We start from the raw sequence: 13,454 nt of genomic DNA, 5'->3' as shown, positions 1-13,454 counted from the left end.
TTCTTTTGTGTGCAGGACAGTAAGCAACCATCAACATCTAAAATTGGTACAAATTTATTCAGAACCTTGCTTTGTGCAAGTGCTAGGGGCGCTTCAAAAATATATCACAAGTTTTGCAGCATGCGGATTGTGTCAACTTCGTATTGTCTGTACAAGCTGCACCGTACCTGGTATAGTACACAGTGAAAGTTAGTTTCTCTATAAATCTGTCTAAAATATATTATGTACACAAGCTCTTCCAGGTTGTTGTACTAATTTGATTTGTGTTGTGCTCTGAAAAAGAATCTATAGTGATACATCTTTGTACAGGCGTCAAGACCTCATCAATACATTTTAGCGGAACATCGAGCATAAAAAAAATGTTCACAGGTGGAAGCACTTTGGTTGCATACACGTTATGATTCCAACAGGGTGGTCATTTGGCCATTTTCTTACACCAAAGACAAAGCAAATAAGTTAGCAAGACATACTTCTGTGAATGGAAGCTTACCATACCCTTCATGGCCTTCATGTGACCTTTCATCTGCGTCTGGCCGACAATTTCAATGTGCTACATCATCTGCTTATCACGCCTTCTTCAAGTCTGTTGTTTGCATGCAGAACTGAGGCGCGTTGGTACAATGTTGTCTTAATAGAATGTGATCTTTCCCTGCAGGGTGCTAATATTTTTGATTCCTTTACATATTATTTTGTTTTTTTAATTTGTTTGTATTGTCCACATATTTTCTATTGTAAGCCACTTAAGTTCTGGTCTGATTGCAAGATATCAACTCCCAGCATTATAATAGTCATGCTGAATAAAGTCATAAAGTAATGTTGGTAAGTCAAAGAGGATGTGATTTTGGCAAATATGTAGAATCTTGTTCTTCATTCTTGTTGATGTCATGCCCAGTTAACTCTGCTTCCTTAATCATGTTTTATGGTGAGTGCAGCAATATCTGTAGTAAGATATGGGGACCGCTACCTATCGCCACTTTTGAAATTAATTTTCGTTCTTTGTGGTTTACAGCGGCTAGGTTTTACATTATGTATAAAACACATGTGCGTCTAACGCCCTCAAGAAAGTCGCATGTTATGGCACAATTCATTCTGACCAATCTGTAAAATACTCAAACTTACGGTGCAGACTAAAAACGTAAGAAGCAACACCTGCAACATTGTGTTGGTGCTTTTGTGTACTACTGATACGTGTAGCAATCTTGAACCCAACATAAGAGCTATTCAGAGCATGCTTGATACATCAGTGTGCACTATCTTCTCATTGGCCCCTGAAACATGCAAGTCTGCATTCTCAAATCACTTGCAGAAAACTAATCAAAGGTGAGGTGTCCACACAAATAAAAATCACTTGACATACACACACACAAAAAAAAAGGTGACTGATGGTTCATCAACCTTCTCTCACAATCAACAACCTTAATTTCACACAAAACAACATAAGTATCTCAACTCCTGCACAAACAGTGCAGTTGGGAAGCCAGTCAAACAAACAAACTGCAGCACAGTTAATGCAGGAAATGTGGCTTGGAACAAGAGAGGAAACACTGCTTGACTAGTATCACTGACAAGTTTTGCTTTGCATAGTTCCTTGAGTGCATTGTTTGCGAAGAAAGAAACGTGGCCGGTATCAAGGCACTGCGTGGCACAGTTTATGGCAGCCCGTTGGCTCACGTTGGATGTCCAGCCACGTGGCCACCATGCGGGGCAGTGAAGGAAAAGAGCACTGTCTGTGTCACAGAATGAAGTAGCTTCAAATCAATGTCTCACTCTCATTCGGACAAGGCTGATCTCATCATCGCTGCCGTCAATGGTGTCATTTTACAGTTCTGGTATAGTCAAATGACTAGAGCCTGAAGTTTTAGGGTTTTACCCGATTCTTCCACGAATTGAAGATTGCCTCTTTAGGGTGAAACCTGATTTTTACCCGGCAAATTGCCCTCACTGGGCTGTCGGTAGGAATGCACTAACTTACTTGTTTGGCAGGAAAATGCAGTTACATCACCGTTTGTACCAAACCGCTACACTTAGTTTGAATAACTGAGCCCGATTTCTCCCCAAATTTAGCGTACTGGAAGTTTTTTTTCACCCGAATTGGCATGAATTTAGTGCGCACGTTTATTTACCCGATTTTTACCCCCCCCCCCCCCGAATGTAGGAAAAAATATTTCGCGAAAACTTCAGACTCTACAAATGACACTCCATACTCACAACCTTGTGTTCGGGGTTAGACCTGGCTGTTTCACACAAAACGATACATCCCCTGATTTTTACCCTGTTTTACAGCTTCCGACGTAATACCAAATTTTACCCCTCCACCTCCCTGTTCTTAAAAAAAAAAAAAAAAAGCAAGACCCAAAAACACAGGGGTCTATCTATGAACCACATTCGGCATTAGAAGGGAGCCAAATAAAATCCACCAGTAGGTGGAGCTACGGAGGTCGACGCAATTACATTGACCCCTTGCTGTATGGCTGATTTTTAAGATTGAATCGCACGACACACGGTAGCCACCATATCCGGGAGTGACGCCGCATCAGCCTTGTCACTGCAGAAACGAGAAGCAGACGACAGTTTTAAATACCCTCCAAATTTGAAACCTGTACAAAACTAAGTGTTCCTTCCTCATATGGGCTACGTAACCAGTGCCTCTGGCGGCACATCCCTGCTTCTGGGTCGCACGCCACCACCACCACCCTGCGTCGTGCAACACTGAACCGACAAGGTGGCCACCTCGTCCCGCAGAGGACTAGCCGAGCGGAACACTACAGCAGCACTCTCCTGCGACCACGCCATCGAACGGGTCGAGTCGCGTGAACGTTTGCGCATTTTCTCTTCCACGAGAGTCAGTAATATGTCGTTGGGCGTCAGGCTGGCCTGCAGGGCGCGCACCACAAACCTGGAAGAAAATGCATCGTGTTCAGCAGATGTTTAATACACGGTGGCACACGCATCATATATAATCATCATAGAATATTGAATGGCGTGCCTCCACGGATTAATACCTTTTATTAGGTAGTAAGCAGAGCCTGAAGTTTTTTTGGGTTTAACCCAGTTCTTTAACCCCGAATTTGCACCCCGAATTGAAGGTTGCCCCTTTAGGGCGAAACCAGATTTTTACCCGGCAAATTGCCCTCACTGAGACGTCTGTAGGAACAAACATTAACTTGTTTGACAGCAAATGCAGTTACATCACCGTTTGTACCAAACCAGTACAGTTAGTTTGAGTAGCTGATCCAGATTTCTCCATGAATTTAGCATAATGGAAGTTTTTCCACCTGAATTTGCATGAGTTTAGAGCACACGTTTATTTAGTTACACTTAAAGACTTACACTTGAAGAAAGGCAGAGGAAAGTTAAAAAACTGGTAATGTCTTGTCTGAGTTTTCTGCGTGTTGCATCCTTTAAAGTATACGCTTTATCTTGCATCACAAAAATTTGTCGCTAGGCACATGCCCTCGCACGTTATTGACCATCAAAACACGCAGGCCTTTGACGTGGCTTCGAAAACATTAAACATTGATCACTTAAAGTGCCTACAATGGGCCCTTTTTGGTGTACCTTGGCAAGCAGCTGATGACTGGAATGAGAAGCAGGCAGAACCAAAACTGTGAATTGTTCATGGCATGTTGCATGACCCAGTACGGGTTCTGGAGCGTCGGAGAGTCGTAGCACAGGCTGTTGTACATGAGGGCAAACCCAAAGTAGACGAGGCAGCTTACCAGGATCGACATCATGTGCATCAACGTCTGAGCGGGACAGAGGTGAGAAAATGAGCACCACGATTTAACGCTCTTCGTCGTATTCACGTACCCAAGATTTGCACTCCACAGCTACGTGTAGCATCTGAACGCAGAAGCACGCTGTGCAGATGGTTGTGCCAAACTCCCAGATGTCAATGTCGCTGTCATAGTACACCTAAAGCAAAAATTACGGGGTGAGAATTTGTGACCAGCGTCATCACCTAAACGTAAGTAACGAAACTGGTTTACCAGAAATGGCACAAAAAAGATGATGATGCTCTGGTAGAGGGCGTCCAACATGTTTATCCAGAAGGAGTACCTGGTGTACGTCTGCAAGAGATCGTAGCAGAGATCAATATGGCAGGTTAGGCTAGAGCTAGGTTAGAGCGAAAAAGCTGGCGTGATATATTCCAGTGACCGCCCTCCACCATATACAAACACACACAAAGAAAAAAAGAGTAAAGGTGATATGAACCAAAGGTATATGTGGTGATATTGAACAGTCTACCAAAATACAGTCGCCGTCCGATTTTTCGGACTCGGCGGGGATCGCGCAAAAGTCCGAATAATCGAGCAGTCCGAAAAAACTAATTTCGCTTCAAAATAAACTTTACTAAGCCCTAGTAGGCTGGAAAAAATTGTCGACGCTTTCCTAACGCGCTTCCAGCTCTACCTGATAACATCAGCTTCTATTTCCCGAAGCGACATATCGTCAACGTACACTGTGAGAGGCACCGCCGTCATCAAGTCCGCAAGTCGGCTTCACCTAACGCATGCGTGTTTTAGGTGAAGCTCGCTTTACAGCGCCGTAGCGCGACTCGCGGGCGGACAGCACGTGCTGGGCCGTTGGCCAAGAACGAAGACGCAAAAGGGCTACGACAGACCTCTTCTACTCAGAGGAATGGAAAATGAACAATCATCACTGCCTATTTTTTTGCCTCGATATTTTAGTTGGTTGATTTCATTTGACATGAATTTCGGATGATACCCATATTTTCCGTCACCCCAAGAGAGAAATGGGCAAACAGAGTCCGAAATATCGAGCGACGGAGCTGCACGGCGTCCGAAATTTTGGACGTTCTTATACATCAACTCTATGGGACCCGCGGCCGTTCCGCGAACGAGTCCGAATAATCGAGCAAGTCCGAAAAATCGGTCGGCGACTGTATTAACGTTACTCCAAAAGAATGTGGGCGAAGCACCTTAGATTTTCTTCCCGGTGTATAGAGAGCAGGGCGTTTCAAAAGCAGGTGCGCGGGACAATCTTGGTCATAGATTCCAAGAACGAGGGGTGGCAACGAAGTAAAAAGCACATTGTACAGCATGAGGTACAACTGGTCGATCATGACAGCTCCCGTGAAGCCGCAATACAGCTGGTACCAGAAGAGGATGAAGATGAAGGCCTATAAAAAAAAGGAAACAGAACACACATGTAAAGCCTGGATCTGTACAGAGAGGACGCTAGACTCACCGCATTCTTGTAGAAAAAGTAGAGGACTGCCCGAGCCAGTCGGTCGTAGCACCAGTGGCCGTGCACGAGCAGAAGCCTCTCCAGATATCGAAATCGAGCGAGGGCAAAGTCGCTCGCCATGACAGCTTGCATTCCTTCCTGGCCGCTGATTCCCAAACCAATGTCTGCGGCTTGTATCATGCTGACATCGTTTGCACCATCACCTGTGCAGTATCATGGGTAGTGCTAAGTACTAAGATTACATAGAGGTTGTTTTCACATAAACTTGAATGTGGCATTTAAGAAAATTCGTGCATTATATGTAGACCCTGAGGTTTTCGGGTTTTATATTTTTCCAAATTCGGGGTGTATAAATCAGGTCAATAAATTGATGTCGAAAATTCATGCAAATTCGGGCAGAAAAATTACCATCAGACTGAGCTCGGGGAGAAATCTGGCGTTATTGTAGAATAAACGTTCACTGTACCATTTATCCAGAGTGCCAGAAGTAAGGGGCAGTTGCATATTTTGTGAGAAACTAGTATGGCGATGCCTTGAGGTGCCTAGCCTAGATGCAGATGGGTAGAAATCCAGCGAACCGGTAGAATGTAGGAAGGAGTTGCCTCAGGACAGAAGCCGCCGATATTTCGAACAGAGACTGTTCTTCTTCTGGGCCCAGAAGAAGAACAGTCTCTGTTCGAAATATCGGCGGCTTCTGTCCTGAGGCAACTCCTTCCTAGCCTAGATGCAGTTTTGCAGGTAGAAATCGGGTTTAACCCTAGATAGGTGAACCTCAATTCGGGGTGCAAATTCGGGGAAAAATCGGGTTTAACCCTAAAACATCAGGGTCTAATTATATGAGGGCGCTTCAAGTGCACTTAAGGGCGTCGCGGCGCACCGAAGTCCCGAATCCGCGTCGTTACATGTCCCGTTGTGTCCGCGTCTTCTTGACTCCAGCTATCCTCAAATGCAGTTATGCCAACGAGCCCAGCTCCCTGTCCCGATATTTTCCCAAATTTTGCGCATCTTTTTTTGGAGCCTAAAAAAAAAACCTGATTGTAAACAATGGAGTTCATGGTTTCTGAACATGGCTAACGCAACCACAAAGGTACACTTCCCTGTCTCCTCCATGCAAACATACTCCCAACTCCTGTGACCATTATTATCAGTGATGCAGGTGAACATACCAATGGCCAATGTCAGGACGTTGAGCCTGTCTTTCACCATTTTCACGACTGATGCCTGCGAACAACATACACAGTGTTGGCATATGTGGCTAGCACTATAAAAAAAAGGACACAACGTGTAGACCCAACCTTACAACACAAAGCAAACTAGTATTGTCATCCCAGTCATCATTCATCAGTCGTCATTTATCAGCACTCTTCTGCATTTGCAGATCAAGCCCTTCCCAGATGAAAAACAGCCATAGCATAAGTAGAGAAGTACTGTATTAGTAGAGCCTGAAGTTTTAGGGTTTTACCCGATTCTTCCCCGCATCTGCACCCCGAATTGAAGGTTGCCGCTTTAGGGTGAAACCCGATTTTTACCCGGCAAACTGCCCTCACTGGGATCTCTGTAGGGCACAAGCTTACTTATTTGGCAGCAAATGCAGTTTCATCACCGTTTGTACCAAACCGGTACACTTAGTTTGAGTAACTGAGCCCGATTTCTCCTCGAATTTAGCATACTGGAATTTTTTTCACCCGAATTCGCATGAATTTAGTGCACATATTTATTTACCCGATTTTTACCCCCCCCCCCCCCCCCAAATTAAAAAAAAAATATTTCCCGAAAACTTCAGGCTCTATGTATTAGGGGGCGAGGATTGCCCATGAAATGACAGGAACCACACCAGGCACGGCAGAGCAGTGGCCAAGCAGAACGATCAAAGAAACGCTGTGAACTCTATAAACTTGGCAGTTCGTAGACCATACCTACGACCTGACTTTTTAGGGTTATACCCGATTATGCCCGATATTTGCCTCCTGATTCAAATCAGGAAAAACAGGGTTTGACCCGGTATTTCCCCGAAAACTGCTAGACGAGGGGAATCCGAAGTCATCACACCTAACACACAACTTTGGAACCAGTGTTGTAAATGCATAAATATGCTAATACAAGCTGTCAAAACAGACCCTGCTGCCACTTAGATGCATTGATTAAATATTGATACTCTCTTGTCTACTGGTGTGTCATGTGTATTACGCCGAGTAAACCAAAGTTATGCCTGATCCAACCCGATTCAACCAGAATTGGGTTGAATCAGGTTCAGCTCAGCCTGATTACACCCGAATTATTGAAGCAAAATATAACCCAATATTTACCCACACACACACATACGATTTTGCTGGAAAATATAACCCAAAAAAGTCAGGCCCTAACTATACCTAGAGTCTGAAGTTTTCGGGAAATATTTTTTTGTAAATTCGGGGGGTAAAAATTGGGTAAATAAACATGTGCACTAAATTCACGCGAATTCGGGTTAAAAGCTTCCAGTATGCTAAATTCGGGGTGAAATCGGACTCAGTTACTCAACTAACTGTAGTGGTTTGGTACAAATGGTGATGTAACTGAATTTTTCTGCCAAACAAGTAAATTAATGCATTCCTGCAGACATCCCAGTGAGGGCAATTTGCCAGGTAAAAATCGGGTTTAACCCTAAAGAGGCAACCTTCAATTCGGGGTGCAAATTCGGGGAAGAATCGGGTAAAGCCCTAAAACTTCAGGCTCTAACTATACCTAATATTTTAACCTCGTATTTTATATAGTGCCAAATGCATAAAAAATGTCAGTTACAGTAAGCTGACATCAGTGAGACTTGGTTATAATGATGATCAGCTCTAGAGGTCCAACAACTTCTGCAATTGTTTATCACAAGAGACGTCAGCAGCAATGGTTACCTTCTGCAACGGCGTTGCGCGACAGCACAGGACAACGCTGCACTGCTGGGCCAGCCGAAGGAACAGACGATCAGCTTTGCGCTCTAGGACGTAGCTCAAAGTCCTCCCGTCGATGACGAGCGCACGCTTCCGCTTCTGCCTGAACGACGTCCCTATGCGACGTCCAACTGCGTCGTCTTCATCTTCGTGCTTTTTTTTTTTCCATTTCCAAAAGAACAGGCCACAGAAATATGCCACTGCGGAGGAAAAGTATGACGACACCGACGACGACGACTCCTCGTCGAAGCAGGTCATGTCTCGTTCCACTTGTTCCAAGTAGAAACGGATTGTCTCGTCGGTCGCCTCCTGTGGTAAAATTACGTCTAAGATTACGGTATGTTCCGCAAAAGGAGATGTTACTTTGCAAAACATACCTGAGAGCGAGCATTCAGGGTGATGACCTCCATGTCCGAGGAAAATAATTTACACGAGTAGGCTATATTTACGGCAGTTTCCTGAGCGGAGGAAGTAAAGACAACGTAAGCAAACAAAACGGGAAATATAATTCGATTCATACAGTGCCCTTGTGATCTCCAAGACGCTTTTCAACGTCGAAAGTTATGTCTTTTGATTGTCTACGTGGCTGACACTTCAATTTTATTTTGTGCAGAGCTTAATTAATTAATTTAATTTTTTGTTGTTGTTGTTATTGTTGTGAAACCTTTATTGTTATTGCAGGTAATACAAATCATAATATACAGACGGGGGCCCTAGCAAGCTAGTATGGGACCCCGTGTTAGTTACAATGTGAATTTAGCAGCTCTATATACATTGATATAAAAGCTTATACAGAAAATGCAATAAACTATGTATAATATACGAGAAGGTGGACTATATGGCAGTTCAGAGGTTATAAGAAATGCATCAACATGGGATGACAAACAATGGGACGACAAAAAGAGAAAAAGAAAGGGAGAAAAAAAAAATATATATATATATATATATATATTCGTCAAGGAGTATATTCATAGATGCGGAGCAATTTATTGGTGTTGGTGCATGGAGAGCAAATGTGGTAAACAAATGTGTTGGGATGAAGAACATGCTACTGTACAAGGGAAATATCTGTTGCTGTTACTGGTGCGTATTGTATAGGAGGTGGTTCTTTAACTTTTTTTTTAAACATCCCAGCCATGTAATTTCCTGAAATTTATGTGATTAATTAATGTAATTAATTAATTAGCTGATTCAAATCGAACAAATTAAATTAGTGTAGCTAACCTAGTTTCTAACTATTGGTTAAATCAATAAAATGAAAATTTGATTGATTGAATTAAAGTTAAAAGTCACCAAAGTCTATACCCAAAACCTTGCGGAGAGGGCCCCCTTCCTTAGATCATCCGAAGTAATCACCTGCTTGTCTCCAGTGAGCACCCAGACAACTATTCCCGCCGATCGGAGGGCAGCTATCGTCTCCGGAACCCCTTCCTGCAGTCTGTCCTCGATCCCTGTTGCACCCAGGAGCTCGAGGTCCGTCTCCAACAGACCAGCCGACACGGCCAGCTTCTCGTCAGTATCCTTGAGGCTGATCTCAGAGGCTTTGTGCTGCTGAAGCCATTCCTCATACTCCTCGTCGCTGAGCAACTAAAGTTAAAAAATGTTACATGCCATTGTTAAACGTAGTTATGAATTACTCTATAATGAACTACACCACCCATGAGAAGGTTACTGTCGCAGGTCTTTACTCCGCAGGTTTTCCACAAAACCCTAAAATCTGTGGCTCCTATACTTAAAAGGAACACTTGCGTGGAATGAAAGCTGTAAGCAGGGTTGCCGGGTCAAAATCCTGAAAAGTCGCCGCGAAAAAGTAGCAAAAAGCAGCCAATTTTCCTGTATGTAGTCAATTCTGTAGCCAGTGGTTTGCAGGCAACATATATATTGAATGAAGAACTCTTTAATAAATACTAAAATGCCAGCATACAAAGAAAACAGCATTATTATACAGCAAAGAATACAGCGTTAACAACAAACCACTTCAGCATTATGCAGTGCTCGATGAGAACTATCTCGAATTAGGTGGACAGGAGTCTCAAATGTAGGGTGGAGAAGTATCCACAAAAGTAGCCAGAAAATAGCCGAGTTGCCATTGCCCAAATTTCTGCGCCACGGCAGTCAGAAAGTAGCCAATTTGGTGCATAGTAGCCAAAACCTGGCAACACTAGCTGCAGGCATGTTACAAGTTTGTTATATGTGGACAGGCGAACCCTGAAACTGACTGACTGTTGCGATGATACGTTGCTCATAAAATGCGCAACAGTGAATCCAAGTTGAGGCACACACTATCTTCCACGATGTGTCCACCATAAAAATCAGACTTTCGCTCACTGGTTCACAGGGGCTTCACTGTAAGCAGGTTATTATAGCAGATACTAACTAACATACCTTCTTTGCCATGCACAGCACTCTTAGCCCTTTTTTGCTGTACTGATTTAGGTGGTGCTGAGTGCGCAGTATCACTTGCTGCATCTCTAAAAAAAGAGCAAACAAGTTAGCGTCAGCAAGATGATAATTATATATACTTTTTCAGTTGTAGCGTCTCAAAACATAGTGGAAGGCGCACCTTTATCTTTTGTGGGAGCAAGCAAGGGTAGGATTGCAGAATCTGCCCCTTTGCAATAAAGGACCTTCTGTTTTGTGATGGGATGCTGCAGAACTATAGACATGCGCTTACGCACCGAGTCGAATGGAAGAACGTGAAGAACTCTGAATTCAATCAGGCCCTCTCCTGAAAACCAAAATTAGACAAAGATTAGGCATGAGATAAGTGTAGCGAACAAATCGTACGGCTAACCTGGCAACGTCAAAACTACAGAATCCGGTGTCCGTCTCAGTAGCCGGCAACCGTAGCGTGATGCCGCGTCGACCAGAGCAATTTCGTCGGGGCTCTCGGCTTCATAGATGGGCTGTAGCTCTCCGCCAGGGGTGGGTGTTGGCGTACGCTGCGGTGGCGTCGTCCGACCCCCAAAGAAAGCCAGGGCTAGGCGGTTTGGACGTGTCGGCGTTGAGCATCGTGAAGCTGCCGGGGACGGGCTTGCAGCTGCTCCAGGTGGAAGGAGTTGGTTCCGAGCCGAACGCCGCCGCTCGGGCGACAGCGACGAGACACCGTTGTTGAGGTACAGGCCACTGGCATTCATCTAGTAGGGGGTAATAAATACGAATCAGTGTACTCATGCATTTCTCACATTGGCGCACAATTCTGGCTGGCAGTCGGTGCTTCAGAGAGCTGCACAGGCACTACAGGTACACCCTATCATCCACGAAATACCACAGAGATTTTGCTCAAGTCTCCCGTAAGGGCTTTCGGACTCACAAGGTCCTTGTGCGGATATTTTGACACAATCACAGTGTTGCAGGTGGCCATGAGAAGGAAGAAGTCCTGGATCCGCTGGCTCTCTCTAGTCAGGTACACTTCGCTGGCTGCGGAATCGGTTCGAAGCTGGTAGTCGAGGTGAGATAGTTCTTTTTGCAGGTGTGGGTTTAGCGTGAACGCTGTATCATCCTGCAAAACATTTATGTAGATCTAAATCTGCTGCTGCTGCTGCAAACACAACGTGCAGCAGTGAACACCCGATATGGAGGTAGTGGGATATGGGGGATATGGGGATAGTGGGATACGGGGGATATGGAGGTAGTGGGATACGAGGGATATGGAGATAGTGGGATACGGGGGATATGGAGATAGTGGGATATGGAGAGTGTGGGATACGGGGGATATGGAGGTAGGGGATACGGGGGATATGAAGGTAGTTGGATACGGGGGATATGGAGGTAGTGGTAGCAGGTGGGAGGTTACCTTTGACGGCTTCGAGTAATAGTTGCATCGATCCACCCTTACGTTGTTCATTTCTGCCGAAACATGGAGAAAATTATCTTAGGTGTGCTGCTTAAAAACAGTTACAACTGAGATGCTCTACAATCAGAAACTATTGCATGTATATTGTACGACACACTAATAGGAAGGTCTGACTTTCTAAATGTGTTGCAGATATCATTACAGTAATTGCTCTTCAAGTCCTGGTTTCTGATAGTTCAGCGTTACAGCCAATACCACGTGGACGAGCATCCTGGGCTCACAGGAACCAGTTATGCAATTAAGTTCAGTTAGTCCCAACACTGGCTCTCACCTTCACCAATACTGGGATGATGGTGATTGTAATCTGTGCCACCGATGGTGCAGCGCCGGAACACCATGTTGTTTTCCGTGAGCGTCCCGGTCTTGTCCGAGAAAATGTACTCCACCTGGCCCAGTTCTTCGGGTATGTTGAGCGCCCTGCACTCAAGTCTTCGATTGGAACGTTCGTCGAATAGTTCTATATCTTCGTGGATGTGATAGACTTGGCCAAGTTTGATTATCTCGATCGATACGTAGAGTGACAATGGTATCATCACCTGCAACCCAACAGGGAGGTCGAGGATCAAGGTTGAGCCCTAGATTTCTAATACGACTGCCGTTTCAAGAGCGGCAACAGCAGAACGGAAGTGCATCGTGCAAGGTGCGGACAAACCTGTAGTATAATGATGTACGTCCAGAAGGCAATAAACCCTTCGATCGCTGGGTTGTATCGTGCAGACTCCTGCTCATACGCGATGAAAATTACGTCTTTGCGGAACTCGTAAGATTTCAGCCAGAGTGCACTACCTGAAAGGGCGTATTATATCAGTGTCAGGGCATACAACAAACAAACAATGAGAAACTAATATATCAACGAAAATGCAAGGAATATAACGCAACACACTGTTTGCATCAAACACACACACTTTGGTATATGTGGTTCTTTACATTAGGAGCGAGAACCTTTGCTGTTCCTATTCCCCAACAACACCGAATAGCTCTGGATGTACGAATGATGTCCTAGCGGATTCGGACGTCCGATGGACATCTCGGTGATATCCCTCGGACGTACGAATCCGTTAGGACATTATTTGTACATCCAGAGGATATATGATGTTGTTGGGGTTGATTCTTTACAGTTCTGGGGCGCTTTCCCAGTTGTTTTCGTAAGTTTATTTTCGAATTTCCCGGGGAATTTGAGGCAGTTTCGGTACATTAAGGGGCACCCCCCCCAACACGGAACTAAAAAAAATGATAAACCATGCGACACGCCACGGCGAGCGGCGGCGCGGCAGGAGCGTCCGATTACGTCACCACATGGTGCGCCCATGATTGGCCGGTGCAAATCCACCACATTGAGTCACCCGGGACCCCACGTGCCCTGCACCTGTAGTAAAGAAGCGATTTCGACTGATTTCAACTGCGCGTGATTAAAAAATAATGAAACGTCCGGAAAATTTCCCGAAGTTTAAGTTTCTAGACAGTAAAGT

General features: G+C 44.7%; 1 protein-coding gene across 1 annotated transcript in view; it reads right to left on the bottom strand.

Annotated features, from left to right (window-relative positions):
- Positions 1-38: 38 nt before the first annotated feature.
- The window catches only part of LOC135394766 (phospholipid-transporting ATPase VB-like), an 82,488-nt gene continuing 69,072 nt past the window's right edge, over positions 39-13,454 (bottom strand). Inside the window, exons 8-24 of the mRNA XM_064625725.1 lie at positions 12,638-12,771; positions 12,257-12,521; positions 11,926-11,978; positions 11,443-11,631; positions 10,924-11,266; positions 10,693-10,857; positions 10,515-10,600; positions 9,486-9,716; positions 8,507-8,587; positions 8,094-8,438; positions 6,378-6,432; positions 5,212-5,414; positions 4,943-5,143; positions 3,990-4,070; positions 3,811-3,915; positions 3,559-3,746; positions 39-2,896 (exon numbers count right to left, since the gene is read on the bottom strand). Of these exons, the coding sequence (XP_064481795.1) occupies positions 2,632-2,896; positions 3,559-3,746; positions 3,811-3,915; positions 3,990-4,070; positions 4,943-5,143; positions 5,212-5,414; positions 6,378-6,432; positions 8,094-8,438; positions 8,507-8,587; positions 9,486-9,716; positions 10,515-10,600; positions 10,693-10,857; positions 10,924-11,266; positions 11,443-11,631; positions 11,926-11,978; positions 12,257-12,521; positions 12,638-12,771 (2,990 nt within the window). The 3' untranslated portion in view covers positions 39-2,631. The remainder of the gene's footprint in view (positions 2,897-3,558; positions 3,747-3,810; positions 3,916-3,989; positions 4,071-4,942; positions 5,144-5,211; positions 5,415-6,377; positions 6,433-8,093; positions 8,439-8,506; positions 8,588-9,485; positions 9,717-10,514; positions 10,601-10,692; positions 10,858-10,923; positions 11,267-11,442; positions 11,632-11,925; positions 11,979-12,256; positions 12,522-12,637; positions 12,772-13,454) is intronic.

This window comes from Ornithodoros turicata, chromosome 5 (genome assembly GCF_037126465.1).
Source record: "Ornithodoros turicata isolate Travis chromosome 5, ASM3712646v1, whole genome shotgun sequence".
In the NCBI taxonomy this organism is placed as follows: Eukaryota; Metazoa; Arthropoda; class Arachnida; order Ixodida; family Argasidae; genus Ornithodoros; species Ornithodoros turicata.
This window is presented reverse-complemented; position numbering and strand designations above follow the sequence as displayed.